Raw genomic sequence first — 18,490 nt, 5'->3', positions numbered from 1 at the left:
GGCAGAGAGATACAGAAAGACAGAGAGAGCGAGAGTGGGACAGAGCGATATACAGAGAGTTTTAATCAATCACTTATAAACTGTAACTAACAATTCCAGACATAGGGAGGTTTCCTCTGGTCAATATTTCTACCGAAACCATCAATCCGTTCCTTTAGAACACTTTTACGGTTTTGCTAGAATTTCCCACATTAGCTCTGCCAGCCGACAGCTTCATGCAACAGAAACGCGTATGGAGAATTTGGGAATATAGGTCAATGCGCCCAATTCGTGGCCTGCACAATATTTCATCCGTTAAAGTCTGGGGCCAAAGGATATCACCCCTCCCCAAAACTTGAAAAGGTCAAAAGATGATAAATCCTGCTGGCACTGAATGAACAACACTCTCTTACTCTGCCTGTTACCTGGAGTGTTAAACTAATAAAAAAATATTGATTCATTACCCCGCTATAATCGGAATTTTAAAAATATCTTTTTGAACTCAATGCTATTAGACTGCCCCCCACCCCGCAATGTAGCGCCAAACGCGAGAATAATCTTGTGAAACACCTTTCAAACTCAAGTAGTGGATTGGGGAGGGGAGTGAGATGGGACCGAGATCTTGAGCAAGGATTTTTTTTCAGGCATTCATAATCCTAAAATATCTGGGTGTGGAAGGAGCACGCATTGAGCTGGCGCTAGTTCTGCATTGCCTGCACAAAAAGACCTCGTGAACCCTAAATGTACCACTGGACACTGGTGAATTATTAACAGAAACAGATAGTTGCCATGGTAAATTGGGACTTTTCTTGGTTCCATCTCCTCCCTCTCCACGTAACCAGGGCAATGTCTGACCAAACGTAATGCCATCGATATCTTATCTGGGGCTGCTGTATATAAACTCGGCCAAGATTCAGTGTCCCATCTGTGTGTGTGTGTGTGTCCCTGTCATCAACGCTCGGGAAGTAACATTTTTTTTTCCCTCTCCCGCTCGGAGCAGATCAGAGGGTGAAATTCACACTGAAACTGACCCAGCCCAATTGCCGCCATGTGCTACGGAAAATGTGCTAAGTGCCTTGGCATCACGCTCGTTCCTCTGGCTATTCTCTGCATTATTGTGAATACGCTGCTTTTTTTCCCGAATGGAGAAACGGGATATAATACTCCAGAGCAACTGGCGGACAGCGTCTGGTGTTTCAGTGGGATTATAGGATCTGGATTACTGGTAAGTCACATTTTGTAAAATTTGTCAATTTTGCGGAGGGATGGGAATGATAGTTTTGAAGTCCAGCTGCAGCAATTCAAATAAAACTTCAAATTAAAAATTAAAAAGTTAAGAACACTCGCTCTGAAATTACTCCGTGCGATATTAAAGTACAAACACTTTGTCCCAGGTTCTCTCACCATTAGCAGTGCTGTCTCTCTCTTAAAATATTGACACAGGAATTACAGGTCACGCTTTGAGCTGTGGCAGGCTGTTATCCCACGGTGTCATTTCAAGGCTTTTCTGTCTGCTATTTTAACAGAAGTTTTAACCCGGATTAATATCTACTACCTCAGTTAAAGTAACAGACAGAGGAATTTTATACGACGTGCGCTATTGCAATAAAGATTTTATTTACTCTTGCAAAACATTTCTGATAGTATCATTACAATTTCAAATTTGAGAAGCAGTCCTCTGTCCCTTTCCGTTCACTTTTAATCCCTATTATCAAGTAGTCGAATACCTGAACTGCTCCGATATTTATTTGGCCGATCTAATATGTCTTTTTTTTAAATGACTGCAGATGGTGTTCCCGGTTTTGGTGTTCATGGGGATGGAAAATAACGACTGCTGTGGGTGTTGTGGAAACGAGAGCTGCGGTAAAAGATTTGCGGTAAGGATTGTGGGAATCTCCTGGATTTTCCCCAAAAGTCTTCTTCCCCTCTCCCTGACTGCTACCAATGTCGGTCTTGAACAAGAGTTGCTGCTGCCAGCACAGCAGAAGATGTCCTATGGAGAAATCGGAGGGGAATAAAGCAGTGGGAGGGCGTGTAGCAGCAACATGCTGGAACTCCACACCGCCATTACAGATGAGGGTCTAAACATTGTCGCCTAATCATATCATAGAGGGAAGATTTTCTCCTGTTTCGAGATTTGTTGTGAACATAGCAATTGCTGGATGAAAAAAGGCCACTGACCATCTAATTTGCCTTCAACCATCCTGGTAGCCACCTGAAACAACCAAAAATGTTGTTTTTAAACTAATCATAGCAATCAATCTCTATAACAGACCCAGGCATGAGGCAAGGAAAATCCCAGTGGTGGAGAGCATTTGGGAACCATAGGTCCAAAGTCACCTGTTCACCGAGCATGTTACACTTACCACATGTCATGGCTCAAATTACTCATATATCATATCCTAAAATGTTATTTTCTAATTTAAAAATCTATCTAATTTGCACTTGAATGAATCAATACTGACTGCTTCCACCGTCTCCCATCAATTGACCACTCGCTCACTGAAATAATGTTTCCACAGGTTAGTTTCCGAATTTACCCCCCTCCCCCACTTCAAGTGCAGGTCACGTCCTCTGGCTCTACTGTCCTGGACAAGGTGAAATCCTTCCAATTTTAGGTGTGAGTCTAGATAGTGAGCATTGTCAGGGAATTTGACCGTGGAGAGCATCATTATACCAGGCTGATTTCCCCCTCCTTCCTAGCCCAGGAACACTGGGGTCCATTCTTGCACCCCAATTGCTGACCCAGCCGTGGTTAACTAACGCAGCACAGGCCAGTGATCAAATCCCGGTCCTTCTGGTTTATAGGGATCTGTATTACACCATGGCCCATTTACCCAATTAGCGATCGTTGAAGCTTTAAATGATTAAAGTCAGAACACTGCGGTCCCCACTATCTGCAAAAAAAACATTTAGAATGAATCCCTTGAGCTGCAGATGCAGTTATTACTTTGTTTCTCAATGTAAAACTATCAAGGACAACTACAGAGGATTTATTTGCTCTGAATAGTGAAACTGAGAGATGTGCATTATTCCGGTCTTAACCCGTTCCTCTTTTCCAGTGAGAACTACTGGGGGTGTAGGTTTTCATCTTGCCACCCGGGCTCAAAACTGACGGGTGGCTGCCCGTTATAGAAACCGCCTGATTCTCATTTTAAATCAATGCTCCTTATCGCCAGTTTTAGTACACTTCGTGCCGAGCTTTGTGAAGCAGGTGCATATATCACAAATGCTCCCGCCATGATTTTCTGTCCTCAATTGTGTTGGGTGGAAAACCATGAGGCTGCACGCCCAGGTTCCCAGTGTGGACGCCCAGTGCTTGAAGCTCTGTGCCATTAGCGCTACAGATGGAAATTTAGCTCCAAATTGCTCAGCTCTAACATCATCTTCAATACAGTCAAACCCACGATTCCGTGGTCTTCCTCTTGGAGTTTATTCTTCTAAGCAAGAATGCAGAACGATCTTTGCCAGTCTATCATCACTGACTCTTGTTTATATGTCCAAACCATCTGAGTATTCTTCCAATAATTCTGTCCACTACAATATTGCTCAACCCAAATACCTTTAGTGTCGTGTTGTTCCTGAGCCGATGCTAGAAATTTCTAGCGTGTAGCTCAAGTAAGTCATTGCTGCCCTTAACAATCTTAGCGGAAATGCACAGCACCAAGGAGGGATGCAGCGTAACATTTACTCCATATAATCTGCCTTTGGTTTGGAAGGTGACACTCCTTGCTTTCCACATCACCTTTAACTTACAGCAGCTCGCGGCTGCCAGGACAATCCTTTTCATTTTGTCGCTACACCTCCCGCCGTCAGCAATCATTGTACCAAGATTTACAAATTTATCCATCCATTCGTCAATGTTAATCTCAGGGTTTTCCATGACAAGAACTTTCAACGTTCCCGTGTTTATGTTTAGCCTAAGTTGTTTGCTTGCATTTTGTAAATTCTGTTTGTTTGCTCCTTGTGATCGTCCCTTACCCTGATCATAAGAACACAGGAGTAGGCCATACAACCCCTCGAGCCTGTTCCACTATCTAATTAGATAATGGCAGATCTGTATCTTAACTCCATTTACTTGCCTTGATTCGGTAACCCTTAACACCCTTGCCTAACAAAAACCTATCAATCTCAGTTTTGAAATTTTCAATTGGCCTCCAGTCCCAACAGTTTTTTGGGAAGAGAGCTCCAGATTTCCACTACCCTTTGTGTAAAGAAGTGCTTCCTGACATCATCCCCAATCTGCCTAGCTCTAATTTTAAGGTTATGCCCCCTTGTTCTGGACTCTCCCACCAGAGGAAATAGTTTCTCTCTATCAACCCTATCAAATCCTTTAACCATCTTAAACACCTCAATTAGATTACCCCTTAATCTTCTATACTCAAGCATCAGCTTACCCAAGAAAAGAAAAGTTAAACTTTCTTGTATTTAGAACCGCAGATGTCAGCCTTTATTGCAAGGGGGTTGGAGTATAAGAGTATAAGGGGTTGGAGGTCTTGCTGCAATATTTAGGGCTCTGATGAGACCTCACCTGGAATTGTGTACAGTTTTGGTCTCCTTACCTAAGGAAGGATATACTTGCCTTAGAGGAGGTGCAACAAATGTTCAGTAGATTGATTCTTGGGATGAGAGAGTTGTCCTATGAGGAAAGATTGGGTAGAATGGACCTATATTTTCTGCAGTTTAGAAGAATGAGAAGTGATCTCATTGAAACGTATAAAATTCTTTGAGGGCTTGACAGGATAGATGCTGAGAGACTGTTTACTCTGGCTGGAGAGTCTAGAACTAGGGGTCATAGTCTCAAGATAAAGGGTCGGCCATTTAGGACCGAGACAAGGAAATATTTCTTCACTCAGGGGGTTGTAAATTTTGGAATTCTGTGCGCCAGGGGGCTGTGGATGCTCAGTCGTTGAGTATATTCAAGACTGAGATCGATAGATTTTTGGACACAAAGGGAATCAAGGGATATGGGGATCGGGCGGGAATGTGGAGTTGAGGTAGAAGTTCAGCCATAATCTTATTGAATGGCGGAGCAGGCCCACGGGATCGCATGGCCTACTCCTGCTCCTATTTCTTATATTCTTATGTTTGCAGCACAGAAGGAAGCCATTTGGTCCATGTCATCAGTGCCCCTCTTTGCTAGAACAATCTAAAACTAACCCCACTGCCCTGCTCTCTCTCTCTCTCTCTCTTCTGGTGGCCTTGTATCTTCCTTTGCTTCAAGTGCTGATATCCACTTTGACTTAAATGATGCAATGGTCTCTGCCTCAAATATTTCCTGTCTTGAAGCATTTGAACAAGACAAGCAAGACTTGTTAAGGGATAAAACATAATTCTATTTACCAATTTAGTCAACTTAAATCTTTCAAACTAGAAAGATTTTCTTTTAGGATTTATTATTTTTGCACTCAGATCACATATCAGAAATTCAGACATGCAATCTCCCTCCCCAATGATTTTCCATCCATTAAGATTAATGGACAGAAAATGGTGGGGTGAGGGAGTGATCCCGAGATTCCAGTATGCTTCGCTGGCATGCAAAGTTCTGCATCCGGAGCGATATTGACAACAACTTACCTCTTGATTTTAATGGAGCTGACAAAGAGAAGCTAACCGCTCAGATTTTGCTGGAGTGGGGCATCTCGTTAGACTTTTTCCCCTCACCCTTCAGCTCGGCAAATTATTAGAAGTGCGAGCTGAGAACGGCGTGGCGAGGGCATCTGGGCATCTGGGACCTTGGTGAACGACGGGACCAACAGTCTATCTACTTAAACAATGAGATTTAAGGATAGAAAAAGAAACAGAGGAACGACGGAAAAGGAAATAGGGTGAATTAGAGCCAAAACAGGTGCAGAGAGAGGAATAAAGAGAGGGAAAGATTGGATTAAGAGAGAGAGAAAAAAGAGACTGAAAGGAAAAGTAAGAAAAATAATTAAATCCTCTAACAACAATTTACTACCTGCAGGAGTGAGACTCCTCAGTTTCAATTGTTCCCTCTCTGGGCCGGAGAGTTGAGTGACATTGTAGGAACTTAAATCTTGTCATCGAAAGGGTCCTTACGTCGTTAAGTACCAATTTTCTGTGGTGAGCTTAATTTGTTTTAACAACGCAAATGCAGCAATTTCTTGAAACTCACGGTGAGGTTAAGGACGAGTTCCCGTTTTCCGAGGCTAACGGCGGAGCGACACAAATCATCCAGCAACTTGTGGCGATTCACGAGGTATCGCTTCCTCACCACAAATTGCTGGGTTATTTACACACTAATAAGGGCAATCGCCATTAAACTCAACGTTATTTTGCCACCAAATTCTGGCCCATTAACTCCCGGAGCTGACAAACAGAATTTACAGATCAAGTAAGTGTCCAGAATGGGGTCTTAGTTTAATGCCGATCTTTGTGTCATACTTTCTTCTTTATTTTAAAATTTTAAAAAACCAAAGCGAAAGTCAGCCTAATTTCAAAGATATAAATTTTTAAAAATTAAATATGTTTTATCCCTTAATGGCTCATGATTATTTTGTCCAAATGTGAGAAAGTCCAACCGTACTTTCCTCAGGTGAGATAGCTGATTGAGCAAAGAAACTGTTCATGTGGCAAACTTGAATGTTCATCTATATATTATTTATGTATACTGGATTGCTCTTACCAAGACCCGGCTCGAGCTCGATGAGTCGAATGGTCTCCTTCCGTGCTGTAACCATTCTACGATTCCATGATTCTATATATTAATGCAGTTCCAACAGGGGTTTATTGAAATAAATTGCTTGAATCCAAAAATTTAAAAAAATATTTCTATCTCCCATGTTCAGATGGAGAATTGATTCCGACACAAAAGATTCAAATTTTCCTATATATTCCAATATAGACTACCTTCTTGGCATAACACAAACTCTTGGATAAAGGGAGAGTTTTGTCTGACACAAGGGTATCCTTGTTAATAAGAGAGTCCAAACTGTATGTTAAGAAAGTCTGAATTACAGTGAAAATGGGTATTATAGAGAGATCAGATTTGATCCGTTAAAAGACAATGCAACTTTGCCTTGTTCAATCTTTATGTTTGTTAAGATCATATTTTAATTAATTTGTTGTTTTGTCTTTACCTAGAATTTCTCCTCTGTCATCTTTGCTGGGATAGGCGTGGCAGGAGCTGCCTACTGTTTCATCGTTTCTTCAGTGGGCCTCAATATAGGTCCAAAATGTATCGTAAATGGCAGCAGCAACTATACCTACCCCTTTAAGGATGGGTAAGAAACATCACCCATTTAGACCCTTTTGGATTTGGCATCACTGTACCAGTTTGTTGAAATTCTAACTTCTCCAAAGTCCCCAGAGGTACCCTGTTAGCAACACTTGTCCAACGCAAACCTAAGTGACAATGCCACAACCTCAGCAAAGAGCACTAAACGTCAATTGACTATTATTTAGATCTGGGGCTAGATTCCGAAAAGGCATCCGTTAGCCCATTTTAATCACTCTTTTATTACAACTACCCAGTCATTAAGGACACAGGGCCATTTCAAGCTGCTTTAGTGTACTGAACACCATCATCCTGCCATCTCATGCACAAATTATAATCAAATAGAATTTCATTGTTGAGAAAATCATTGAGGATGAAGTGTCTGTTGCACTGGGGCAATTTTAATGTTTAATGTCAGTAAACAGCTCCAGGAGCCCAACCTGGCAAATTGGGAACAACACCCTTTAATGGTGAATCATTTTGCATGAACAGTTATTCTAAAACCTGCTTTTTGCCCCATTTAAATTACATTTTGCTCCCCTCTTTCACATCTCAGTTGAATACTGTTCCCATATCTGGGCTTCTAGGATGTCAATAAGGTCCAGCTGTTAAAATGGACCAGGCCTCCCACTGCAGCTCCCAGGTGGGTGGCCGCCCTGGAGTTAAAACTCCCCCTTTAGTATCACCTAACCATTATTTTTTGATTGTTCTTGCATTTATTCCCTATTCTGACCAACCTTGATGGTGTACTTGACCTTTCACATTCAACTAGATTTCCCAACTTAGAAAGGTGCCGTTTCTAAATGGAGATGAAGAAGGAAGAATGGGAGCTGTAAATATTCTCAAAAATAATCAACAGCAACAACTTGCATTTATATAGTGCCTTTAACGTGGAAAAAACATCCCAAGGCGCTTCACAGCAGCGCCATCAGACAAAAATGCACACTGGGCCAAAGAAGGAGATATTAGGAGGGGTGACCAAAAGTTTGGTCAAAGACGTAGGTTTAAAGGAGGATCTTAAAAGGAGGAGATGGAGATGGAGATGGAGAGGCTTCAGGAGGGAATTCCTGAAGTGGGGCTTAAATAACTGAAGGCACGGGCTGCTGATGGTGGGATGAAGGAGTGGGGGTGGGGGGAGATGGACAAAAGGCCGGAGTCAAACGATAAATGAATAATATTCCAGAGAGATTGACAGTTTCACTGGATTGCACTGAAAGCAGTAGAGCTCTGATGGACTATAATCTGAATATTACATTTGTTTTTCCCATTACAAACTTTGTATTCATCAAAATATTGCTGGGGAATGGTAGACTTTTATGACCCTATCACCAGTGAGCTTATATAAAGGCAAGTTGTTGTTGTTGACTCCCTGGGTCGTGTTTACTATGGATTAGATGCAGAATAAACTTCCCTTTACACCGTTCCAACAATTCGCCTTCACTCCAAACATATCTTAACCTATAGACCTGCTGGTCTATTTAAAACATCCAGAGAGTATTAATCCTTTCTGCAAATCATCTGAAAATGCTAGTTGTTTTCAAACATAAAAATAAGCCACATTTTGCGTGGGCATGCATATTTTGTGAACCTTTTTATGAAAAATTGATTGAAAATTTTTCATACATGTATCCAAAACCAGCACTATCTTTTACTGCTACTTCCAGGGAGGCATTAAACCCTTTAAGTAGGTTACTGCCGCTGTTCAAATACTGGACAAAGGAATGTCGTTATGAATGTGTTAAAGGGGTAATGTGCTGGTGACAGGCAAGTTTCCTGCCTCAGTGGCATAAATAACCCTCTAAACTTTTGTGCGCTATTAATGAACAGTGTAATTTCACCGCCTATTTTTTTTTTAAAAGACCCAATTACTTAAATCCTGAAGCTCATAGAATCATACAGCACAGAAGGAGGCTATTCGGCCCATCATGCCCATGCTGCCTCTTTGAAAGAGCTATCCAATTAGTCTCACTCCCCCCGTTCTTTCCCCATAGCTCTGCAAATTTTTCCTTTTTAAGTGTATATCCAGTTCCTTTTTGAAAGTTACTGTTGAATCTGCTTCCACCACCCTTTCAGGCAGTGTACTCCAGTTGACATGCAGCCTTCTGTTAGATCAGCAGGCAGAAGGAGTGTGTACACCAAAGCCCACAAAGCTTAGGCACGTGTGTTTGAATTCAGTATATATTAGTCCAAACAAATAAAGAATTGTCACAGATGTAGGTTTCAAACCCAAGTAAGTCTGCAGTGCAATATGCCGGTGTATATAACCCCGAGCAGTGCTACATGGTTAGGCTGCTTTTGAATCCAGTATTTAATGTATTGCAAAGACTCAAAATACTAAACTATGGTGCTGACTCATTACTTAAGTCTGATACGACTCGCTTTAAGTTATGTAATAATTATTGACTGTTTGCCATCTGCTCAAAACAGTTAATTTTGACATCTGGGAGTAATTACACCAGTATAATCTAAAAGGAGATAGGCAATACCATAAACCATAACAGCCTGTGTCAGGCAATTCAGAAACACGAGCCCAGCTCCCATATCCTGGTCAGACTTTTCCGGTATATCCTTTTTGTTTCCTTGTATTTTCATTCAATTTGCTCCTAAAATGAGGCGCCTTACCCTCACTGCTTTCCAGTTCAATCGGCCTGGGCCTGTTCCCAGAGACGATTTATCTCTGACTTTCATTTTTATGTTTTGATAACGAAAGCACAGCTTCCAAGTTTAATGGGCACGGAATCATTTTTCGGACGGTGCAAAGGGGTCAAATTTCCGTGGGGGCTTTCTCCCGATTGTCCACTGAAACTTCCGCAGAAGATCTGCGCCAATCCCGGAGAAACGAGGCAAACACTTGGGGTTTGCACTGTGTACAGTTCTGGTCACCCTATTATAGAAAGGATATTATTAAACTAGAAAGAGTGCAGAAAAGATTTACTAGGATGCTACCGGGACTTGATGGTTTGACTTATAGGGAGAGGTTAGATAGACTGGGACTTTTTTCCCTGGAGAGTAGGAGGTTAAGGGGTGATCTTATAGAAGTCTATAAAATAATGAGGGGCACAGATAAGGTAGATAGTCAAAATCTTTTCCCAAAGGTAGGGGAGTCTATAACGAGGGGACATAGATTTAAGGTGAGAGGGGAGAGATACAAAAGGGTCCAGAGGGGCAATTTTTTCACTCAAAGAGTGGTGCGTGTCTGGAACGAGCTGCCAGAGGCAGTAGTAGAGGCGGGTACAATTTTGTCTTTTAAAAAGCATTTGGACAGTTACATGGGTAAGATGGGTATAGAGGGATATGGGCCAAGTGCAGGCAATTGGGACTAGCTTAGTGGTATAAACTGGGCGACATGGACATGTTGGGCCGAAGGGCCTGTTTCCATGTTGTAAACTTCTATGACTCTATCTTCCGTCGAATCAGGAGAAATCAGGAAATTCATTGCCATAAGCACAGGAAAATAAGAGAACATAGTGATCTGAAAATGGTACATTTTTAAAGGAACAGAGAGACCTTGGGGTTCACATACACAATATTTGAAGGTGGCAGGACAAGTTGATAAAGTCGTCGAAAAAAGAATACGGGATCCTGGGCTTTATAAATAGAGGCACAGAGTACAAAAACAAGGAAGTTGTGCTAAACCTTTATAAATCGCTGGTTGGGCCTCAGCTGGAGTATTGTGTCCAATTCTGGGCTCCACACTTCAGGAAGGATGTCAAGGTCTCGGAGAGGGTGCAGAGGAGATTTACCAGAATGGTAGCAGGGATGAGGTAGTTCAGTTATCTGGAGAGACCAGAGAAGCTGGAGTTGTTCTCCTTAGAGCAGAGAAGGTTAAGGGAAGATTTAATAGACGTGTTCAAATTTATGAAGGGTTTTGTTAGAATAGATAGGGAGAAACTGTTTCCAGGAGGGTAGGAGGGTCAGTAACTAAAGGACGTAGATTTAAGAAAACTGACAAAAGAATAAGAGGGGAGAGGAGGAAAATTTTTTTTTGCGCAGTGGGTTGTTATGATCTGGAATGCACTGCCTGAAAGGGTGGTGGAAGTAACCAGAGGATTTTAAGATTAAAAAAAAGCAAAATACTGCGGATGCTGGAAATCTGAAATAAAAACAGAAAATGTTGGAAACACTCAACGGGTCCGTGGAGAGAGAAACAGAGTTAACGTTTCAGATCAATGACCTTTCATCAGAACTCTATGGTCATTGAAAGGTCATCGACCTGAAACATTAACTGTTTCTCTCTCCACAGATGCTGCCTCACCAGTTGAATGTTTTCTAGCATTTTCTGTTTTTATTACAGATTCAAGATAATTGGCAAAAGAATCAGGTGGGGGGGATAAAGAAAATTTTTTTACACAGCGAGTTGTTATGATCTGCAATGCATTGCCTGAAAGGGTGGTGGAATAGTATAGTAACTTTCAAAAGGGAATTGGATAAATACTTGAAGAGGAAAAATTTGCAGGACCATGGGGAAAGAGCAGGGGCGTGGGACTAATTGGATAACTCTTTCAGAGAGACTCGATGGGCATGATCGGCCTCCTTCTGCGCTGTATGATTCAACAAATAGGTTTGTTGAATAGTTTTCAGTCTTTGTGCTTTGTCTCTTTGTTTTGGCAGCGATTACCTGGGCAATCACTCCATGTGGGATACATGTTACAAACCCCCCAATATAGTCACCTGGCACGTCACATTGTTCGCTCTCTTGTTGGTGATGAGTGGAGTTCAGCTCGTTCTTTGTGCCATTCAAGTTGTCAACGGACTGATTGGATTTATCTGTGGCGAGTGCAGCTGCTGCTCCTGCTGCGGTTCAGGTAACCCACATCATTACTTACACTGTTAAAGACTACCATATCATTTGCCTTCCAGTTTTGTTCCAAACCAATTTATGTGTTTATGAGGCAAAAATACTTCAAATAAACCCTTACCTGCCTTCTCTGCAGGGAGGATTTGTTCCAGTTGTGTTAGAAACAAATGGGTTGAGATTGCACTGTGCCTTTATTGGTAACAAATGGGTTAACATTCATTAACAGGTTCCCATGTCCACTGTTTTAAGAAAGAGTTTGACATGTTTGAAGTAAAGAGGACGCCGGGGAGAACTCCCCTGCTCTTCTTCAAAATAGTGCCATGGGATCTTTTACTTCCACCTGAGAGGGCAGACTTGGTTTAACATCTCATTCGAAAGACAGTGACGCACTCCCTTGGTACTGCACTGGGAGTATCAGCCTAGATTATGTGCTCTGGAGTGGGTCTTGAACACGTGACCTTCTGACTCAGAGGCAAGAGTGATACCCTCTGAAGAAGACCGGTAGAATCTGTAAGTAATTTGAGCGGCCCTGGCATTTAGCTTTCCTCTTTTCCTACCCTGCAAGGAAACACTTGCTACTTTAATGTCTGTGACGTAGCTAGGAATGGAAATTTGGGTGGGCCCCAAAGGTCTGACGTCACAGCAAATCGTTTATATTGCAGTGTACAAACAACCCAAGTCGCTGCTTTGTTTTAATTGCTGCTCCCTCCCAATCACCCCAGTGGGCTCAGTGTTGAAGCATTTTAGAGACAGATGAACAGGACGGTACAGTTAGAGATCCGCCCACATCCACTCGTGTTATCTGTCTCTTACTCTTATTCCGATCGCCTTTTCCAGTGGCCCAACTCCCTCGTAGCGTGTGTCTTAAGGCTGGACTTTGCTGCTCCGCTCGTGTTTGACTGCTAACTCTGGGGGGGAATCTATGCTAGGCTCCTCTGCTGCTGCATTTCACCAGAGTAGCATTCACACAGGCTCAGGTTTTGCAGGGGGGCGATGAGTCTGGGTGCTAATTGGGTGGGCCGTGACCCTCTGAGGCCCAATTGTGGCCACACCCCCAATATGAAGTATTAACGGCTGTGTACATTGATTTATTTAAGAAAGCCTTTTCGACTCATGCTTCACCTAGGTTTCAATCCAGGCAAAATTGATAGAATGGAAGTCTCTCTTTGCACATTGTAAAGGTCAGAATGAAAAGAGTTTTGGGCACTCAACTCAATCTAGTTCCTTTCAGGCATGTAACCAGAGCATAAACTGCTCCTAATTTGATGCAAATTGGCACCAAACTGATCATCTCATTCAGAGATAGCACAAGGTGTAGGGGATATTACATAGAATTTCATAGAACCTATGGCAGAGAAACAGGCCATTCGGCCCAACTGGTCTATGTCTGTGTTTATATGCCACACAAGCTTCCTCCCATTCTGATTACCACTTTCCATGCTGCCCCAAAATCCCTCTAATCCCTTCTCAGTCATGTGTGCATCAAGCCTTCCCTTAAATATGTCAGCGCTGCTCTGCTTCAACCACTCCCTGTGGCAAGGAGTTCCACATTCTCACCACTCTTATAGATACTCTTCTGCGATTGGAGGAAAAGTATATCCTTGAGGCTGGGGAAAGAACCTTTACATTGTTGTGCAGAGATGGAATTAAGATAATTGACAGAAGAACCAGAGGTGAGATGAGGAGAATTTTTTCCACACAGCGATTTGTTGTGAAACATTGCCTGGAAGGGTGGTGCAAGGAGATTCAATCGTAACTTTCAAAAGGGAATTGGATAAATACTTGAAAAGGAAAACATTGCAGGATTATGGGGAAAGAGCAGGGGAGTGGGACTAATTGGATAGCTCTTTCAAAGAGTTGACACAGGCATGGGGGGCTGAATGGCCTCCTTCTGTACTGTATGATCCTATAAATTTTTTAGGATGCAGTATCAATAATATGTATTGACTATTCTGCTTCACAAAACACTGAACTAACACTGAACAGCTTGCATTTTTATAGCACCTTTAACATAGTAAAACATCCCAAGCACTTCACAGGAGTGATTACCAAACAAAATTTGACACTGAGCCACATAAAGAGATATTAGGACTGGTGACCAAAAGCTTGGTCAAAGAGGTAGCTTTTAAGGAGCGTCTTAAAGGAGGAGAGAGAGGTGGAGAGGCAGAGAGGTTTAGGGAGGGAATTCCAGAGCTTTGGGCCCAAGCAGCTGAAGGCACGGCCGCCAATGGTGGAGGGATTAAAATCGGGGATGCAGCAGAAACACGTTGCGTTAATAAATCATGGGAACCGATTTAATCTGATCATGCTTAACTGTTGCAATGCTTCCAAAGTAAAAATATGGGGATAGATTTTCCGACCTCTCCCTGCCGCCAATTTTCCAGAGGATCTGGGGCAGGAAACTTGCTCTGCCGCATCCCCAGCGTCGTACGGTCGACAGAGACGGGGAGCAAAGAGCAACCTGTGTTAGCAGCCCCAGAGCCCTGCTCTGCTGAAGATGCTCCCACTACAATCTGAAAATCCGTGGCCATAGTTTGTAAAAGTAATTGCATGTTTCACAGTTTTCAATAAAAGTTTTTTTTTTAAAAATGCCTTATTTTTTTCTATTTCTCTTTTTAGCCTAATGGCGCCATCCAACTCCCAAGATGACGCGGATTGCTCGAAACCTGAACGAGCTGTCCGGTATTTGGGGCTAAACAGCTGCACCAAACTTTCTTTTGACTTCCTTTGCCACAAGGACTTGCAATGCTTCCGAAGAGGAACACACGAAGATGTTATTTTGTTCCCTGAAGAAATCTGTTGAGCTCAGAATGTGGAAGCGAGCCTATTGAATTCGTGTGGCAGTCCTCGGTCAACAATTTTAAGGGAGGCATTAACCTGTTTCGTTTAAACTGCTTAAAATAGAGGAATCTCATACGAATGCTTTAGGCATTCATGCCTTAATATCACTAGCAGTCATTTCTGGGTCGCTGGAACAAATGTTCATGTCAGTTTGGCTTGAGAGGACCCTGCTAAAAAAAAAGTGTGGCGTATGTGTAAAAACATGTGTGTCAAGTTTATTTCTTACCCGAGCTGACTCACTAATAAAAGACTTTGGGGTAGGTCTTCAACTCACCGCCCGGGTGTAAAACTGGCTTTATGGATCGTTCGCCCGTTATAGAAAGTGCCCAATTTGCGTTTCCATTGATTTCAATGGATAGAAACTGCAGCAGTTTCTATAACGGGCGGCTGATCTGCAATGCCAGCTCTAAGCCCGGGTGGTAAATTTGAAAATCCACCCTCAATGTCATTTAAAATCCAACTATTTCCGGGCAGGTGACACAGATTTCAACTTCTGCTTGAACATTCAGGTATTTTTGAAGATAATGGAAAAGACGAATCAAAATTGTTGCCGCGTAATTTAGAACAGAAAGATTCTTGCAAACCAGAACAGACAGAAAGGTCTCAGCTAACGGGGTAATGAGCGCATCCACGATGGCCCGAGTGGCCTCCTTCTGTTCTCTATAAATCTATGATTCCAAGATAAGATTACAATGAAACTTCTTGTTACGGCCATTTGTCCATTGCAGCTACCAATTCTAACAAGAAGGAGTGTCCTTAACTGAGGTTGGGTTAAGGTGCAATTGATTGCTTATCCCATTCCTTTTTGGTTAAAAAATGATGTATTGATAGAGGCTGTGTGGTAGTTACTGTGTTGAGAGGTGGCCTTCTGGAAAAGAAAGCTGTATGAAGACCAAAAACAGAAAACGCTGGTAACACGCAGCAGGTTAGGCAGCAGAGGAGCTAATATTTTGGGCGCGGATCCTTCATCAGAACCAAGGCCTGTCTGGAATTCACACCTTGAGATGCCCACGGAGGGAGAACTTACCAGTCGGCTGATTTTCTCTGGAAGGGGATGGAAACTTCCTGTGGACGAGATGGGAAGGGGTCCCTTTCCCATATCGTTCCAATGGAGTTCCTGGCTATTTGTAAAGGAATTGCGGAAATAACTAAGTGCTGGACACATGGACCTCTTCGCCTCTGAGGCAGAGTGGGTAACTATGGGGATGAATTCTTCTGGTTCCAATGTGCAGCAACGTCACAAACGAACTTCCCTTTTTGACACATTCATAATTTCATTTGCAGTACTGACCAGAGAAAACCTTCCCACATCTGTTAGCCGTGTAACTAAATCTAGTGACCAAAGGAATTCTTCCCCGCAGATGAGTGAAAAAACAATGAGGAGAAATGTTCTTGGAACTGATATATTTTTTATCAGATTTGTTTCTCTCCTAATTAAAGAAGAAAGAATTACATAGAATTTACAGCACAGAAATAGGCCATTCGGCCCACTGGTCTATGCCAATGTTTATGCTCCACTCAAGCCTCCCCCAACCTTACTTCATATCACCCTTTAGAAAAGTGGAAGAAGTCGTCCCTTTTCATCCAGAAACACAGGCAGATAAATGCTCTGTGAGCTGGGTCCCAGATAAACCCTTTAGCTGTGTTTAATCTAACTTTTGGTGCACAATGACTAACCTCTTGTTTTGAGGACTTTGTGTCTTATGAAAAATAAGAGCTTTCATGTAATAAACAAAAGTACACAAATCAAGTTTTGTATTATATTTATGGTGAACTATTAAACGCTTATTGGAGTCTTTGTTTCTCTGTGTTATAATTGTTCATTTTATTTGGGAAATAGCTGTCTGGAAATCTCACGTTATCTTTTCGGTAACCATGAGTGATTGTACTTAGATACTCACAGAGTGAGGAATGAGTAAGGACCTTGCCTTTGTCCTTAAGACCTTAAGTGCAACAACAACAACTTGCATTTATAAAGCGCCTTTAACATAGTAAAACGTCCCAAGGCACTTCACAGGAGTGTTATCAGACAAAATTTAATACCGAGCTACATAAGGAGATATTAGGACAGGTGAGGGTCAAGGAGGTAGGTTTTAAGGAGTGGCTTAAAGGAGCAGAGGTTTAGGGAGGGAACTCCAGAGCTTGAGACCTAGATGGTTGAAGGCACAGCCGCCAATGGTGGGGCAAAGGAAATTGGGGATGCACAAGAGGCCAGAATTGGAGGAACGCAGAGTTCTCAGAGCTTTGTAGGGCTGAAGGAGGTTACAGAGAGATAGGGAGGGGCGAGGCCATGGAGGGATTTGAACACATGGATGAGAAGTTTAATTTTGAGGCACTGCTGGACCGGGAGCCAACGTAGGTCAGCGAGCACAGGGGTGATGGGTGAACAGGACTTGCTGCAAGTTAGGATACAGGCAGCAGAGTTTTGGATGAGCTCAAGTTTATGGAGGGTGAGCTGTATCTAAGTATTGCGAATGCTACTCCAATGATAAAAAAAGGAATGAGACCTGAATTGAGGAATTATGGGCCAGTTAATCTAACAATGTTATTTTTTACTGGACACCATCGATTTTCACTGAAGTCAAAAGACGATCTCTGTGTAGTTTTAGAAGCAATAAGAAAGGAAGACTTGCATTTCTATAGCACCTTTCACGACCGCAGGATGTCCCAAAGCGCTTTACAGCCAATGAAATACTTTTGAAGTGTAGTCACTTTTATAATAGGTCATGGAATATGTCATGCCTAAAAGCCTTTTGAAATGGTAATTAATTAGCTGACAAAGATTATCTAGTAGATATAATTTACTTGGCTTTTCAGAAAGCATTTGTTAAGTTCCATATGTAATGTTTTTAAAGAAGATCGAGGTCCCATGAATGTCAACACACTGAATAGAATTCGGAGAAAAGCAACAAGCCGAATGTTCAGGACACCAAGTTAAGAGAGGCTCACAGAACTTGACTTGTTTCTGTTAAAGAATGGACGATTGAGATGCGAAGTAAACAAGCTAGTTAATTTAGGCTCTGATTGTACTGCTGGAGATAATGTGCAAAAAGTAAACAAAACTTATACCAGAGTAGGATTGAATAGCAAATATGTGGAATACATTGGCAGCAAAAGCAGTAATTGCTGTTAATGAACTCCTTCAATAAAGGGATGGAAAATATCTACTGAACAGGAGTGGAAGTTGTTAAGATAGGAGATAAAATGCTTTGGGGGCAGTCCGTGATTATTGCATCAACAGGTAGTTGGACAACAATATATTCAGGGCGAGAATTAAAGTTTAACCCTACTATCGGGCGGGTTCCAGAATGGGTGGACAACCTCTTCCACCAGATTATCACCCAGGTGATGAAGGTGAATATTACCCCCATTGTCCAGTGTTTCACTCAGTTGAAGAATCATTCCACTCTACTAATGTTTGCACCTGAGCCATTGTGACAAGCCATCCCTCATAGCTACCTATAAGTTGTTCACCATTAACCTCGGGTGCTGAGATAGTGCTGAACTCTCATTCCATGTTTTCAAATTTCCTCAGGAGTTCCCCTGGACTCCCCCGCCCCTTAACTCTGGCAGAAGACTGGCGGCAGACCCAATGAACCCATAGGAAAACTGCAGGGGGTCTCTGCTGTTTACAA

General features: G+C 42.3%; 1 protein-coding gene across 1 annotated transcript; it reads left to right on the top strand.

Moving 5' to 3' along the window:
* The first annotated feature begins 907 nt into the window (after positions 1 to 907).
* tm4sf4 (transmembrane 4 L six family member 4) lies at positions 908 to 16,644 on the top strand. Its single transcript, XM_067994606.1, has 5 exons — positions 908 to 1,204; positions 1,767 to 1,856; positions 7,084 to 7,223; positions 11,828 to 12,021; positions 14,634 to 16,644. Exons 1-5 carry the CDS (start codon positions 1,028 to 1,030, stop codon positions 14,636 to 14,638), a joined length of 606 nt encoding a protein of 201 aa, XP_067850707.1. The 5' UTR covers positions 908 to 1,027; the 3' UTR covers positions 14,639 to 16,644.
* Positions 16,645 to 18,490: the final 1,846 nt, after the last annotated feature.

This window comes from Heptranchias perlo, chromosome 13 (assembly GCF_035084215.1).
Source record: "Heptranchias perlo isolate sHepPer1 chromosome 13, sHepPer1.hap1, whole genome shotgun sequence".
Taxonomy (NCBI): domain Eukaryota; kingdom Metazoa; phylum Chordata; class Chondrichthyes; order Hexanchiformes; family Hexanchidae; genus Heptranchias; species Heptranchias perlo.
Note: the sequence above shows the minus strand (reverse complement) of the source record. Positions and strands in the feature narration are given on the sequence as shown.

Coding starts and splice junctions, on each gene's coding strand:
- tm4sf4 (XM_067994606.1), top strand. CDS start 1,028: ATGTGCTACGGAAAATGTGCTAAGTGCCTTGGCATCACGCTCGTTCCT. Junction 1,205..1,766: donor TTATAGGATCTGGATTACTG/GTAAGTCACATT, acceptor AAATGACTGCAG/ATGGTGTTCCCGGTTTTGGT. Junction 7,224..11,827: donor ACCTACCCCTTTAAGGATGG/GTAAGAAACATC, acceptor TTGTTTTGGCAG/CGATTACCTGGGCAATCACT.